The following is a 16671-nucleotide window of genomic DNA, read 5'->3' as shown; positions in this document are numbered from 1 at the left end:
AATTTATATATGTATATATATATAGTCTTAGACACATCAGAAATGCATAGTGGTTATCTCTAGGTGATGGGATTATAGGGTTTTGTTTTGTTTTTTTTCTTTAGACCTTTCAATATTTTCTGGTTCATTTAAATATTATGTAAATGCTTTTAAGATCTATGGGAAGTTTTCCATTTTGAAGAGAATAAAAATACTAAATAAGAACTTACTTTTAAAAAAGAAACTAACTTCTGTCAAATACACATTAACTCTTTCAACAACTGCCTTTAAATAATAAAACTGCTCAATGAATGATCTTTGTCTACACCTAAAAAGAAAGTTCAGCTTCATTAATATCCTTTTACATTAAATGGTTTACTTGAGGTTTTTCTATAAACCTTTGGAACATTCCATATAGAGAGCGATGTTATGGTTATCAGTGTTTAACCAATTTAACACTTCAACCTTTGCTCAGTCAGTAAGAGATCTGGCACATTTTAGATAGTCAACAAAATTTTAGTAGGCTTGTTTAAGTCAGTTTTGCAGAGAAAATACTGATGTATAACTGATCTTTCCTCAATTTGTACATTATTTCTTAGTTAAAAAACGCTTGGCTTCTCTTAACTTCTTGCATGAATTTTACTTGTTAACATTATCTATATAATCAACCTTTTTGCTTTTTTTTCCTCTTTTTTTCTTGAGTTGTTCTGGAAGAGTGGTCCATGGACCAGCTTCATCAGCATCATTTGGGAACATGCAGATTCTCAGACTTCAGTTCAGTTCAGTTCGGTTGCTCAGTCGTGTCCGACTCTTTGCGACCCCATGAATCACAGCATGCCAGGCCTCCCTGTCCATCACAAACTCCCAGAGTTTACTCAAACACATGTCCATTGAGTCGGTGTGCCATCCAGCCATCTCATCCTCTGTCGTCCCCTTCTCCTCCTGCCCCCAATCCCTCCCAGCATCAGGGTCTTTTCCGATGAGTCAACTCTTCACATCAGGTGGCCAAAGTATTGGAGTTTCAGCTTCAGCATCAGTCCTTCCAGTGAACACCCAGGACTGATCTGCTTTAGGATGGACTGGTTGGATCTCCTTGCAGTCCAAGGGACTCTCAAGAGTCTTCTCAGACTTAAGACTCACTAAATCAGAACCTCTGGTATGGGGACCAGCAACCTGTATTGAACAAGCCCTCCAGTGATACTAACACACACTAAAGTTTGAGAACCACTGTTCTAACTGAATCCTGGCTGTCTGCTGCAGGCTGTCACTCAGCACCTATTTTTTCAGTAACAGTTTTCTTCCCTCTGGAGTGCTACTTGCAGACTATCCTTTCCTTCCATAAATACCCCAGGTTTTAAGTTTTTCATGATCATCAGACAATACCACCCATAGTCATTTACCATCCCTGGTTCACGCCTCCTTACTCCCCAGAGATCTTATCTCTGTTTCACTGTCACTCTCATAGTTGACAACTTCTCAGTCCCTTGACTTCTCTGCTAATGATCTTGATATCTAATCAACTTTAGCCACTCCCTTGTTATTGCCAACAAGTGTAACTCTTAGTCTCAATTTCAAGCATCCTAATCTCTCACTTGGAGAAGGAAATGGCAATCCACTCCAGTATTCTTGCCTGGAGAATCCCATGGAGGGAGGAGCCTGGTAGGCTACAGTCCACGGGGTCACAAAGAGTCAGACACGACTGAGCGACTTCACTAATCTCTATCACTACTATCACTAATCTCTCACTACTTGCCCTTAACTTTTCTTACTCTGGGTAGGCCCTGACTCCAGCAATCATTAGACCTCACTAGAACCCACAGTCCTTTAATCCTAGTGCCTTCTCATAGTATTTCTCTCCTCTCTCCCTCACTTACCCAGAGTCTATAGTACATTATTATTAATAATCGCTCCCTTGCATATACTCTCAACTCCATCACTCCATTCTTCGTTGAATTACTTGGCAAAATTCCAGTCTTTATTAATCTTATTGCCTGCTCTGCAGCCATGAAATTGGTTAGAGAAAGGCATAAACCTCCAAGAAAAAGGCACAAGTCTACAGATTCTGATCTAATCACTGCAGATTCTAATCACTAAAAAGATAAAAGGGGATACTACAAATAACTTTATATTCATAAATTTGAAGAAATGGACCAATTCCTCAAAAAACATAACCATCAAAGCTCAATATGAAATCATCTAAATAGCCCTATACCATTAAAATCTTTTTAAATTCATAATTAATAGCTTTCAAAAAAAATCTCCAAGCCCATATGATTTCACTGAAAAATTATACCAAACATTTAAAGGATTAGTACCAATGTAAAGGAGACTCTTACAGGAAAAAAATCTATTTCAGAAAATATCTCTTCCAGAAATTGGCCTATTCTGTAATTTTTGTCAATAGGACAAATTCTATCAACAAGAATACTTCCCAACTAATGAGGCCAGTATTACCCTGATAGTAAAATCAAAGACAGTACCAAAAATAAGTAAAAGCTGCAAATTGTTTATCTCTAATCTTCAGCAAAACACTAGCAAACCAAATCCCACAATGTATGAAAAGAATTATCAACCCTAAAACCCAAGTCATATAAATTGGAAATGAATAAAACCCTTGTTTTTGGTGTGGTTTTTTCCTTAAATTTCTTTACCTTTAATTTTCCAAAATATTAAATAATGGAAGCAGGAATCATAACTCCAATTTTAAAGAAAATGGCTGCAGTATTTCACCATACGCTATTTTGGCGGGTAATGATAATGTTAAACAGTTTCTAAATAAATTCAGTAATAGCTAATGAATTTTTTGCATGTGTCTTTCTACACACAAATCCAAAGAAATGTTAAATCACAGTTAATAAGTGATTTAAGCAGTGTCACAGGATACAAACTCAACATACAAAAATCTGATCTCTATATGCTAATGAGAATGTGAAAACTTAAAACGTGGAATATCTAGGTATACACTTAAGAAAACATACAGGAACTGTATGCTGTAAAGTACAAAATGCTTATGGAACAAATCAAAGGAGAAAGACCTAAATAAATGAAGTGACAACAACAAATGGTGCTCAGACAACTAGATATCCACAGGCAAAAAAAAAAAAAACCAGAACGATCTCAACCTAAATTTCACATTTTATGCAAAAGTTAACTCAAAATGCATCTTGGACTTAAATGTAAAATAAACCATAAAACTTTCAGGAAAAAAAAAATCCTAAGGCTCTATGGTTAGAAAGATTTTCTTTTAGACTTCATAACAAAAGCATGATCCATAAATAAGAGACTGATAAATTGGATCTCTTCAAATTAAAACTTTTGTCCTATGAAAAGATAAGCTACAGATTAGGAACAAGAATTTTCAAACCACTTATCTGACAAAAATATATACAATAAAGACCTCTCAAAACAACTAAAAATTTTAACTAGAAAGTGGGCAAAAAGACATAAAACATACTCAGAGAATATACATATGGCATAACACATGAAAGCATGTTCACCCTCACGCCATCGGTGACATACATATAAACCACAAGGAGATATCACTGTACACCTATCAGAAAGGTTAAAAAAGAAAAACAGTGACAACACAAAATGCTGGCAAGAATGGAGAAAAACAGTCACTCATACATTGCTCATGGAAATATAACGGTACAGCCGATGTAGACACCAGTTTGCGGTTTCTTACAAAGAAAACATGCAAAGCCATATGACCCAGAAATTGTACTGGGCATTTATCTAAGATAAATGATAACTTACATTCACACAAAAACCTGTACATAAATGTTTATACAAAAACCTGTACATAAATATTCATAGTAACTTTTTTTGTAATAGTGAAAAACTGGAAACCACCCAGACGTCATTTAATAGGTAAATGGTTAAACAAGTAGTATATACATATGGTGGAACACCACTCAAAAGAAAAAAAAAAAAAAATTGATATATACAATAACTTGAATTTATAAGGGATTATTATCCTGAGTAAGAAAAACAATCCCCTAAGGTCATATACTGTATGATTTAATTTATATAACACTTTTGAAATGACAAAATTTGGCAGTGGAGGACAGATCAGTGGTCAACTAAAGATCAGGGACAAGGTATAGGTATGGTTATTACAGAGCAACGTGGGGTATCCTTGGGGTAATGGAATTTGACTTTCATGGTATGTACACAAAGCTACAATATTACATATAATTAAAAGCAAAAAATACACTGGATAAAGTATATGCAAGTTCTATTATTTCTCTTATGACTGGATATAACTATGTCATTTCAAATGCCAGTGTCAAAAAAGGTAATACTCAAAACTAAAAAAAAAAAATACTAAACACTGTGGTAATCATTTCACAATATATACAAATACCAAGTCATTATGTTTTTTTTTTAATTTTTTTATTAGTTGGAGGAAGTCATTATGTTTTACACTTAAAACTAATACGATGTTATATGTCACTTATATCTAAATTTTCTAAAATTGGGGAATCAGGCTTCTACTTGTGATCTAGAAAACTGGAAAAAGCATTTCTCACATCATTACAATGAATTAAAAAGCCAGGAATCTCTACATCCGCAACTTTTCTAACATTAATGAGGGCTAATATTGCAGGGTTACCTGAAATTTAAGAGGATAAATGCACCCAAGGAGAGACATAACATAAGCACTGGTTCACCTGAGGCAGACACCACCAAATGCTACATAACCTGGCAACAAGGACAACAGCAGATCATCTGAAAGTCGTAACAAACTGCTCAAGGCCAGGTGTGGGCTAGCTTGAGAATACAAAACCCTTGGGAGCACAAGAGAAATTTGTAATCACTTTCAGGCTCTTCTCCACAGACCTCCTCAGTACTTATAGAAAAGATTTAGGTGGGGACGGGACAGGATGAGGGTTCTAAGTAAGCCATCCTCTTGATGCAGGCTTACAAGAGAAGAGCCGCAGATGCAGGAAAAGCACAAAGACTGCCCAGAACCTTTTCCCCCATTTTCCCTACAAATTATAAACCCTAAACTTCTGGAGGAAGACTAGCAAACTCTTAACAATTTTAGGGCATAAATGAAGACCCCCTGCAACTGGTGGGAAGGAAATAGAATTAAAACTTGAAATCTTAGAAGACGTGCAGGAAATCCATTGTGGGTTCAGACCATTAGAGATATCCTGTCACTGAGGGCAGGGAAGGATCATTGAGAAGGCATCACTGATATCCAAAGACATAGTGCCTGCTGGCGTAGCTTAATTAATAGGACAGCAGAGAATGCTCCTCACTGCCCTGCACTTCTTAACCATTAGGATAAAATGCATTCAATAACAAGCAAAAGCAGTCTACTGCAATCAGAGGTGCAAGAGCATAGAGCGAGTATAACACTAAGCATAAAGACTTCAAGGCAAGCGCGTAGCAGCTGTTGAGAAAAAATCCCTGGCAAACCAAGAGCCATCCTCATGGTACCACCAGAGACTACTGAAAATCTGTGGTGTGCTTGGGATAACTGTAGCAACAATAAAATTCAATTCCAGCTCAACTTCTGACTAGATTGATTTCACCTCCACAATTAAGGCTAGCAAAAGAAAAAACTGTCAATTTCCAAGCTTAAATATATGTATACTTTTGTCTCTTGTTTTATACAAAATGTCTTTCAACAAAAAATTATGAGGCATAAAAGGAAGCAAGGGAAAAAAAAATCCTACTGTTAAGAGACAAAGCAATCAACAGAAACAGACTTAAAGATGGCACACAGTTGACTATCAGAAAATTTTAAATGACTATGATTATTACAAGCTGTAGAGGAAAAACAGACAATGTGTGATCAGATAGGTAATTTCAATAGATAGAAATTATAGGAAAAATAAAACGCAAGTGCTAGAAAATAAAAAACATGGTAATAGTTATGAGGAATGACTTTGATGGCCTCATCAACAGAATCAACACAGCCAAGGAAAGAATCAGTGAAGCTGAGTTTAGATTAAAAGAAATTACTCAAACAAAAAAGCAAAGAACACAAAAAAGTGGGGCATGGTAGGACCAACACAACAGAATACCCAAAAGCTACAGCACAATATTAAAAGTCTAACATATGTCTAACTGGAATCTCAGAGACGAGAGAGAGAAATGGGAATGGAGAAATATTTGAAGGGACATCAGCTGAGAATTCTCTAAAATTAATTTGTATTGGGAAAAAACTAGTTTTTCCTTCTCCTTAGTAGGGAAAAACCCTCAGCTCTTCCTCCTGTGTGTCTAATCTCCAAATGTGTGTGGGATTCCCCACAAATGAATTCTCTGTGACATCATCTAGGTGTCCTACAATATAACTCAATTCTAAATGTATTGATATCCACCTGGAGATAGTATCAGATCCCATAGTTTAAGGGCTCAGTACCACAAGACTGATGCACATTTCAGATGCCAATCAGATGCCTAGATTACCCACAACTTGTCTGATGTAGACAAATCAGAGATTCCCATGACCTTTTGCCCCCTGGATTCAGTTATTTGCTAGAGCAGCTAATAGAACTCAAGGACACATTTATGTTTACCAGTTTATTAAAGGATATAATAAAGGATACAAATGAAGAACCAGATGATGAGATACACAGGGCAAGGTCTGGCAGGGTCCCAAGTACAATAGTTTCTGTCCCTATGGAATTGGAGGTGCATCACCTTCCTGTATGTAGATATGTTCACTAACCTGGAAGTTCCCCAAACACCTTCATCACAGAGGCATGATCAATTATTAGCTCCATTTCCAGTCTCCTTCCCCTTTGGAGGAGGGAGGTGGAGCTGAAAATTCCAAGCTTTTAATCACATTTTGATCTTTCTGGTGACCAGCCCCTATCTGGAGCCATTCCAGAGCCCACCCAGAATGTCCTCATTAGAACAAAAGATCCTCCTGGGGCTCTTACCACTAGAAATTTACAAGGGTTTTAAGAGCCCTGTGTCAGATATGAGTCAGAAACCAAATATTAGAATAACACATGCTCTTAGTGCTCTTATTACTTAGAAAATAACAAGGGTTTCAGGATCTATCTGTCAGGAACCAGAGGCAAAGACCAATATATTAATACATTTTCTAGTGTCTAACATAATGACAGGCTCAAAAGCACAAATTCAAGAAGCTCAGAGAATGCTAAACAAGATAAAAAAAAAAAAACCCACACTAGATATATCATATTTAAATTGCTGAAACCAAAGACCAACAGGAAATCTTGAGGCACCCAAAGGAAAAATAACACAACAGAGAGGAAAGAAGAAAAGAATACAGCAAACTTCTCATCAGAAATTATAAAAATAGTAAGAGAGTGGAATAACATCTTTAAAGTTCTAAAACAAAACCTTGTCAACTAGAATTCTATATCCACTGGAAATATTATCAAAATTGAAAGAGAAATACTTTTTCAAGCAAACAAAAAGTGAAAGAATTTATTGCCAGCAGACCCGCACTACAAGAAATGTTAAAGAAGGTTCTTCTGATAAAAGGGATGTGATTCTAGAGGTCTCACCTGTATCTATACAATGAATGAAGGACACTAGATATGGCATTTGTTGTTGTTCAGTCACTAACTCATGTCTAACTCTTTGTGACCCCATGGACTGTAGCACGCCAGGCTCCTCTGTACTCCACTACCTCCCACAGTTTGCTCAATTTTAGTCCATTGAGTCAGTGATGGCATCTAACCATCTCTCATCCTCTGCTGCCCCCTTCTTCTTTTCCCTTCAATGAAAGTAATTATTAAATTTGTTTTTATTGTTTATAAATGCTCCAAAAGATAACCGTCTAAAGCAAAACCAGTGGCACCGACAGAAGAGAAATGGGCAAATCCACCATTACAGACAGATGTCGCCATTCTTCTCTCAGCAATTGATAGAACTAGTAAGCAGAAAGTCAGTAAAGATCTAATGGTCCTGAACAACACTGCTAACCATCTTTAACTAATTGACATTAATGTTATACTCTCACTAAAAACAGCAGAATACACTTTTCAAATGCAGTTGGAACATTCACCAAAATAGACTATATTTAGAGGAGTAAAGCAAACCTTGACAAATTTACAATAGGTAGTTCATAAGCTATCACACCAGATTTAAAGTAGAAATTAATACAAAAAAGATATCTGCAAAATATTTGGAAATTAAGCTTTTCTAAATAACCCATCTTAAAAGAGAAAAATCACAAGAATAATTAGAAAGTATTTTGAATTGTATGAAAGTTAAAATGCAACACATTAAAATTTATGGGATGCAGTGAAAGTGGCATTTAGAGGAAAATTTTTACCACTCAGTGTTTATGTTAAAACAGAAGAAAAATCTCAAATCAGTTACTGAAGTTTCTATCTTAAGAAACTAGAAAAATCAAATTAAATCTAAAGCAGAAGAAAGAATAGGTAGAAGGGAAATCATTTACATTTAAACTTAAATGAAATCTTAAGCAAAAAAAGAGAGAAATCAAGGAAACCAAAAGCTGTTTTTTTTTTTAAAAAGACAATAAAATTGATAAGCCCTCTATCCAGACCTACCATATAAAAATGAGAAAATGCAAATTGCAAATGTCAAGTGTGAAAGAGAATATTACAGATACACACACACACACACAGATCTGCAGACATTCAAGAAATAACAAGGACATATTATGAAGAACTCTATGGCCAGAGATTCAACAACTTACAAGAAGTGGATAAAATTCTTAAAAAATACGAACTGTAAAAGAGGAAATAATCATGAATAGTTCTATAAGTACTAAGTAAATTGAATTGTATTTTAAAACCTTTAAAAAAGAATTTAAACAATAATAACAACTCCAGGCCTACATGCTTTTTGGGAGAATTCTACCAAACATTTAAGGAACAAATACTACCAATTTTATATACATTATTCCATAATATAAGAACAAATATAGACGCAAAAATCATCAACCAAATATTAGCAAATTGATTTCAGTAATATATTAAAAATACACTATTTCATGATCAATTGGGATTTATCCTGGGAATGAAAGGCTGGTCCAACATTCAAAAATTTATAGGTGACCACATCAGTAGATTAAAAAGGAAAAACTATGATTATCTCCAGAGAAACAGAAAGCCCTTTTACAAAATTCCCCCATTTGTGGGGAGAAGAAAAAAAAAAAACCTCTCAGAAACTAAAAATAAAAAGGAACTTCCTCAATATGATAAATTGCATCTTAAAAAAAAAATCTTCAGGGAATTCACTGGTGGTCCAGTGGTTAGGACTCCCTGCTTTCACTGCCAAGGGTGCAGGTTCAACCTCTGGTCCCAGGACTAAGATCCTGAAAACTGTGCAGCATGGAAGAAAAAAAAAACATTGAGCTAATAGTATGCTTAATAGTAAATGACTGAATGGTTTCCCCTTGTGGCTGAGAACAAAGTAAAAATTAGTATTGTACTGGAGGTCCTAGTTAGTGCAATAAGTGAAGAAAAATAAATGGCAAACATATTGGAAAGGAAGAAATAAGACTGTCTCTATTCACAAATGACATGATTATCTATATAGAACATCCCAAAGAATTTTTCAAAAAGCTACCAGCACTAAAAAGTAAATTTAACAAGGTCCAGGACCTGAAACAAACAAACAAAAAATCATGTAAGCACCTAGAATTAGTAACTAGAAATTGAAAAAATAACATTTACAATAATATTTTTTTAAAGAAATACTTAGGTATAAATCTTACAAAATACATACAGTATCTGTATGTTTAAAGCTATGAAAAACTGATAAAGCAAATCAAAGAAGACTCTAAATAACTGGAGAGACGTATGTTCATGGGAATTCCAGCGAGTTGCAGTCCCTGAGGTTGCAAAGAGTCGGACATGACTTAGCAACTGAACAACAATGTTCTGAATAACTCAATATTGTTAAAATATTAGTTCTCTCAAAATTGATTAACAGATTCAATGGATTCCAATCAACAATTTTTGTCAAAATTGACAAGCTAATACTAAAATTTGTATGGAAAAGTAACTACAATAGCCAAAACAATCTTTATTTTGATAAAGAAGAACAAAGTTGAAGGACTCATACTACATGAGTTGTAGACTTACTATATTACTTCACTACTTTCAATAGTCATGACAAGTATGTATTGGGATTTCCCTGCCAATCCAGTGGTTTTAAGACACCTGTCCCCCAATGCAGGAGGCACAGACCAGGGAACTAAAACCCTGCATCGCTCATGGCACAGCCACAAAAAAGGCAAGTGTATACTGCAGAAAATATAGGCATATAGATCAATGAAACGGACTAGAGGGTTCAAATATAGTCCCACATGTAAAGTGAGTTTCAACAGAGGTGCAAAAGCAATTCAATAGAGGAAGAATATTCTTTTCAACAAATGATACCAAAATAATTGGATATCCACATGGGAAACATCAATGTCAACCCATATTTTGCATCTTATGCAAAAATTAACTCAAAATGGATTATAGACCTAAATACAAAACATAAAATAATTTTTTTAGAAGGAAACACAGGTTGGGGGTCACTTGCTGACCTTAACTTAGGTAGAGATTTCCCATATGCAAGACCAAAACTACTACATATAAAAGAAAAGTGATAAATTGGATAAAATCAAAATTAAGAAATTGTGCTCTTCAGAAGTCCTTAAAAATGAAAAGACAGACTGGGAAAATATTTGCAAATCACATGATGTGTGATAAAGCATTTGTATCCAAAATACATAAGGAACTTTCAAACTCAGTAAGAAAATAAGCAACCCACTTTTCTAAAAAATAAGTAAAAGATTTGGACAGCTGTTTTGTCAAAGAATAATACATTCAAGTGGCACACAAGTATATAGAGATGCCCAACATTATTATTATTGGGGAAATGTGAATAAAAATGTCAATGAGATACCACATTATACAACTCTTAGAATGGCTAAAATCAGGAATTTTTTTTTTTTTTAACAATATTAAGTGCTCTCAAGAATAGGACCTAACAATAACTCTCACACATTGCTAGTGTGAATTAAACTTGCAGCCACTCTGGAAACCAGTTTGATAGTTTCCTATAAAGTTAAATGCATACCTACCTCACCCAGCAATCCCACTTCTAAGTGTTAACCCAAGTGAAATGAAACTTACACGTTCCCACCAAAAATTTTACATCAGTGACTTTATTCATAACCACCAAAAACTGGGAAAAAACTCAAATATACCTCAACTGTGAAGTGTTCCGTAAGCAAATATGGTACATCCATCTAACAAAAGACTAATAATAATAAAACAATATATGTAACAGTATAGTTGAGTCTCAGATACATCACGCTAAACGAGAGAAGCCAGAAGCTAGAAGTTGACTAGGACATGATTCTATTTACACAATCTTCTTTTTTTTTTTTCATTTATTTTTATTAGTTGGAGGCTAATTACTTCACAACATTGCAGTGGGTTTTGTCATACATTGACATGAATCAGCCATGGAGTTAGATGTATTCCCCATCCCGATCCCCCCTCCCACCTCCCTCTCCACCCGAAATCTTCTTGTAAAGGAAAAACCCAGAGGGACAGAAAAAAGACCAGGGGTTGCCAGAAGCTTGACTTTATAACCAGACACCTAGCTGGTCGGATAACGACTCAGAACCTAGCTGGAGAATAGCAACACCTTCAGATGAGCGTTGGGAATGAATAAAGAAATGTCTTTCGGGTGGTATGAAAATCGTTTACTGCTCCCCCTCCCCCATGCGCCCCATAATTCCACGATCCGGAAAGAAGGCCTTAAATTGGGGGGCAAGGAGGGGATATGAACACTGGTCAAAATGAATGGCTCTTCCTCCCACAGTATCTAGCATGGCTTGGGAAAGTCTCACCTTCATTTCCCCCCCAGTTTATCAGTTTTGAAATGGGGCTTTACTCCCTGCGGAGGAAGGCCGGCTCTCCACCCTTGCCTATCCGGTGCGGACCTCGCAGCGCTTGGGGTCCGCGGTGCGCCGCTCCGGGGCTGGGCGCGGCCGTCCCGAGCGCCCACCGTGAGTGTGGTAGCCCGGGGCTGTGACAACGGACCCGAGCCGGGCGCTGCAGCACGGGGACCCGCGGGGAGGCGTGCGCGGGGCAGGCGGCCGCCGACCGGCCGGCGGGTCTGACGCGCTGCCGCGCTCGCAGTCTCGCTCCGGCTCCAGAGTGCGCGCCGCTGCTTCCCGCGCCTCGGAAGCGTTGCGTTGCGTTGCGGGCCGCGCCGCTGCCGCCGCCGGATGGCGAAGCTGCGGGATTGCCTGCCCCGCCTGATGGTCACGATCCGCTCCCTGCTCTTCTGGTGCCTGATCTACTTCTACTGCGGGCTCTGCGCCTCCATCTACCTGCTCAAACTTTTGTGGAGCATCGGCAAGGGACCCACGCAGACCTTCCGGCGAGTCGCCCGGGAACACCCGCCCGCGTGCTTGAACGACCCCTCTCTGGGTACCCACTGCTACGTGAGGATCAAGGTGAAGGCGGGCGCGGGCCCGGCGTTATCGCGAGGGAACGTGACGGCCGTGACAGCAGAGGCCGCCGGGCTGATCGCATGACGCCCAGCCCAGCGGCCCCTAGTGTTCTCGGGGCTAGCAGGGCGCGCTGCAGGGACCGAGAAGATGCTAGAGGGGCGAGGTGCCCCGGGAGAGGTCAGGGGGTTGTGTGTGTCGTCATGGTCCTTGCGTGTGTGTGAGAGAGTCTAATAATCTGGGTCCTGTTACTGTCCCCTACTTCTCCACCGCAACAGCCTTCTCCAACTGTAAGGGGGAGCGGTCGTCTGTCACCTTTTTGCCCTTTAGAGCTCAGATAAGCTGTAGGGAATTGTTTCTGGTGACGCCCTACTGTCTCAGGAGATGGTCCTTGCCCACATTTTCGCGATTGGAACAGTAAATAGAATAAGTCATTGCAAATCAGGAGTTTATTCAGATCAGCAGAATGGAGCATTCACAGATGACCTAAGCAACATCAAACAATAAATAAATGGTGCATGTTTGTGGAGGAGGAAGCAGTGCTATGATGCCAGAGACCGAAGGAATGGCACAAAAAGTAAATGTCAGCTCTTCATGCAGACTTTTTAATTGTCCATGCTTGTCCCAAGCTTTCTTACAGCCCACGATTATTCTATTTCCTGAGGCTCCAGTTGGTGAAGGGAGATGGCTTTTTGTGATGCACCCTACAAATCTGACTCACAGGCCTTTCAAAAATAGCCTCCATGAAGGAATATTTTTGTCACCAGGTCTGGGGTTCCTGTTAGGAGCTAGATTGCCCTGCAGCTGGAGTTCAGAGGGGCATGTCCTTTTTACCCTGCAGTTGACATGAGAATTAAATGAGTTAATATTTGCGAAAAACAAAAAAGCTAAAACCAAAAATCTTGTAACAGTGCCTGGTACATAGTAAAATGAGATGAAATATTTATTCACTAAATCCAATCAAGTTCCTACAGCCTTTCATCTTCTGAGACTCACTACCAATAAAAGAAGTTACTGAACTTCCAGGAAGGCATTCTGCAGTAGAGGGTAGAAGTCAGAGTTGTTATGTTCATCCTCCCTGAGGGGGAAAATCAGTCTAAGAATCATTCGGAATTCATCACAATGACTCTGTTCTGACTCTGGCCACTTAAAGAGTTTCCCCAGAGACCTAGAACCAAGGAATAGAAAGAGCATTGTCCTGGGCAGTAGGACAAGATGGAGGTTCTAGCCACAGTCTTGCTCTCAACCATCTTAATGACCTATAGTAACATCTTTGGACTTTAGTTTCTAACTCTGCAAAAATGATAGGGTTGAACTAGATGAGCTTTAAGATTTTTTTCACATCTGGAAACCCAATTACTTGGGCTATCTGATGTAAAACCTGGTCAGTCTCTGGGTTTTGGTTCTTGTTTTTTTACCTCACTTCCTTCTGAGTTTTTTTGTTTCTTTCTTGCTCCACCTTCCTTTCTTCTATTTGCTTTGTGTTTGCTATATTTCTGTGATTTTTCTCATTTCTATGATTTTTGTTTCCCTTGGGCAATCTTGTCTCCCATATGCAGAGCAAAGGTTTGAGCACCCAGAGCCTTCGGCTGTTAGACATACACTGACGTGACGTGAGGAGCAGGCAGCCAGGGGAACTGTGCATGCAGCTCTCAACTGAAAATAATGTGGGAGGGAGAGAACTAAAAATAAGGAAAGGAGGTGTGAATTATATAACTGATGGCACAGCTCTTGACGGGCAAGCTGAGAAAAGTATATGACTAGGAGGTAAATAATGGCAGGAATATAAATGCAGATCACAATTACTTACTTGTCCTGCAGAATTTGAGTGAGAGGAAGTGTGACACATCAGTAAGAAAATTATAACTGTTTCAGAAGCTCATAATATAGATAAATTGACCTTGTAAGTAGAAGGGAATGTCAACAAAAGCGAATCTGTTAATTTACCCTGCTGATAAGCAATGGTTATTTTTTCTTTCTGAAAATTAATGATAGTTATTTTATCTCTTGATATTAAAAATAATGCAAGTGAAATTTTTCAATGGAATGGAAATGCTAATTGTACTTTTACAGTCAACACAAAGCGTCACTGAAATCTTATGCACTCTATTTCTTACTGCAGGATTCGGGGTTAAGATTTCATTATGTTGCTGCTGGAGAAAGAGGCAAACCACTTATGCTGCTGCTTCATGGATTTCCAGAATTCTGGTAAACTTAACAGTAACTTTTTCTTTTGCACCAAAGATTTGGCTTACCATAGTGTCATTTTCTTGTAGTGATTTTTAATAGACCCCATGCTATGATCAAGTGCTGGCCTAGAGTTATTACTCCTAAGTGTTCCTCAATCACAAGAATGATATTCCTTCTGTTTTAAAGAAATGTGCATATTATTATCCTAAATTTATTTATTTTTGAGAATTAAAACAAGTATCATGTAGTGTTTCAAATTTTTGAAATAGTCAATTGAAAGACAGTTTTTAACTTTTTATTTTATATTGTAATATAGCCAGTTAACAATGTTGTGATAGCTTCAGGTGGACAACAGAGACTCAACTATACATACACATGCATCCATTCTCGCCCAAACTCCTCTCCCATCCAGGCTGCCACATAACATTGAGCAGAGTTCCCTGTGCTATACAGTAGGACTTTGTTAGTTATCTATTTTAAATATAGCAGTGTGGCTCAATGTTATGTGGCAGCCTGGATAGGAGGGGAATTTAGGGAAGAATGAATACATGTATATGTATGACTGAGTCCCTTCATTTTTCAGCTGCAACTATCACAATATTGTTAAAGACTAAATTAGTACAGCAGTGTGTACATATCGATCCCAAACTCCCTGACTATCCCTTCTCCCTATTTTCCCCCCTTGGCAATCATAAACCAGTTTTTATAGTACCTACTGATGGACATGAGTTTGAACCAGCTCCAGGAGATAGTGATGGATAGGGAAGCTTGGCATACTGCAGTCCATGGGGTTGCAAAGAGTCGGATACGACTGAGCGACTGAACTGAACTGTGGACAAAATGCAACACTGGGTGGTAAAGGAGATTCGAAAGAAACCAAAGAATTAGAGTGCCTGGCAGCCTTTGGTAAGGCTTGGCTGAGGGGAAGGCAGGAGGAGAAGAGGGCTCATGGAAACTGAGAAAGGACTCTTTCCTATGCACATAGTAACAGGCTCAGATGAATTCAGGACAAATTAAGGATCAGAATATTTCATGTGGAGAAGAAAACCTATAGCCAAAAATACACATTTGCTAGTTACCTACGGGAAAATACTCTGTTCCCCTTTGGACCCCACAGAACCAAATAAGTACAGATGAAACAACACATGATGAAACTTTTAAAAAATGAATATCTTTTAAAAGATGGTACATATTAAGGTGGTAAAAAGAAAATCAGATTTTTGCTAGCTCAGGGTTATAATCTTGAAATGGAAAAATGGACCTGAAAATTATATTCTCTAAACTGACTTAAATGTAGAATGTGTGGTATGTTTTTAAAGTTCTAGGACAATGCCCTGTCCCCAAATTTCTCCTTTACTTTTGCTCTTAACACCTAGAATTCCACATTACATACTCCTCACTTCCTTTAGAATTTTAAAGATTTTGTGTCATCCAAATTCCTAATTTAAAATGCATCTAGCTCTGAAAGAGTATTTAGTTAATACTTTTAGAGTAAAAGGGCCTTTATTAATAAATGCTTTGAGATTGCTAGTGCACTAGGAAGTGTTAGGCATTGAAGAAGAGAATGGAGGGGGGCAAAACCCCATCTAGCTCATCATTTTTCTAGAGCAAAAAAGTCTATGACATGCATGCATGCTAAGTCACTTCAGTCGTGTCTGACTGTTTGCAACCTCATGGATGGTAGCCCGCCAGGCTCCTCTGTCCATGGGATTCTCTAGGCAGGAATACTGGAGTGGGTTGCCCTGCCCTTCTCCAGGGGATCTTCCCGACTCAGAGATAGAACCTTTGTCTCTTACATCTCCTGCATTGGCGGACAGGTTCTTTACCACTGGCACCACCTGGGAAGACCCAATGACATGACTGGCTTACAAATAAAATGTTAGTCTAAAGTATTCATCAAATCTGCATAAAGTAATATGGGCAGTGGATTCTGGCTCAGCCGCTTAGTTGCTGAGACTTCTGTTTGTGTAAGTCATACCCTAAACCGAGACCTCTATGTTGACATTTTGTCTTTCCTTCCAAATTACCACTGTTACTCGTTATGCAATCTAGTCAATTCCATTCATGAGCTCCATTCA

At 38.1% G+C, this 16671-nt stretch overlaps 1 protein-coding gene across 2 annotated transcripts in view; it reads left to right on the top strand.

The window, feature by feature from the left end:
- Positions 1-11487: 11487 nt before the first annotated feature.
- EPHX4 (epoxide hydrolase 4) overlaps positions 11488-16671 on the top strand; it is a 33203-nt gene continuing 28019 nt past the window's right edge. For both annotated transcript variants that reach the window (XM_043878841.1, XM_043878842.1), the window contains exons 1-2: positions 11488-12409; positions 14526-14611. In XM_043878841.1, coding sequence (XP_043734776.1) covers positions 12179-12409; positions 14526-14611 — 317 coding nt within the window. In that variant the 5' untranslated portion in view covers positions 11488-12178. The remainder of the gene's footprint in view (positions 12410-14525; positions 14612-16671) is intronic.

This window comes from Cervus elaphus, chromosome 20 (assembly GCF_910594005.1).
Source record: "Cervus elaphus chromosome 20, mCerEla1.1, whole genome shotgun sequence".
NCBI lineage: Eukaryota > Metazoa > Chordata > Mammalia > Artiodactyla > Cervidae > Cervus > Cervus elaphus.
Note: the sequence above shows the minus strand (reverse complement) of the source record. Positions and strands in the feature narration are given on the sequence as shown.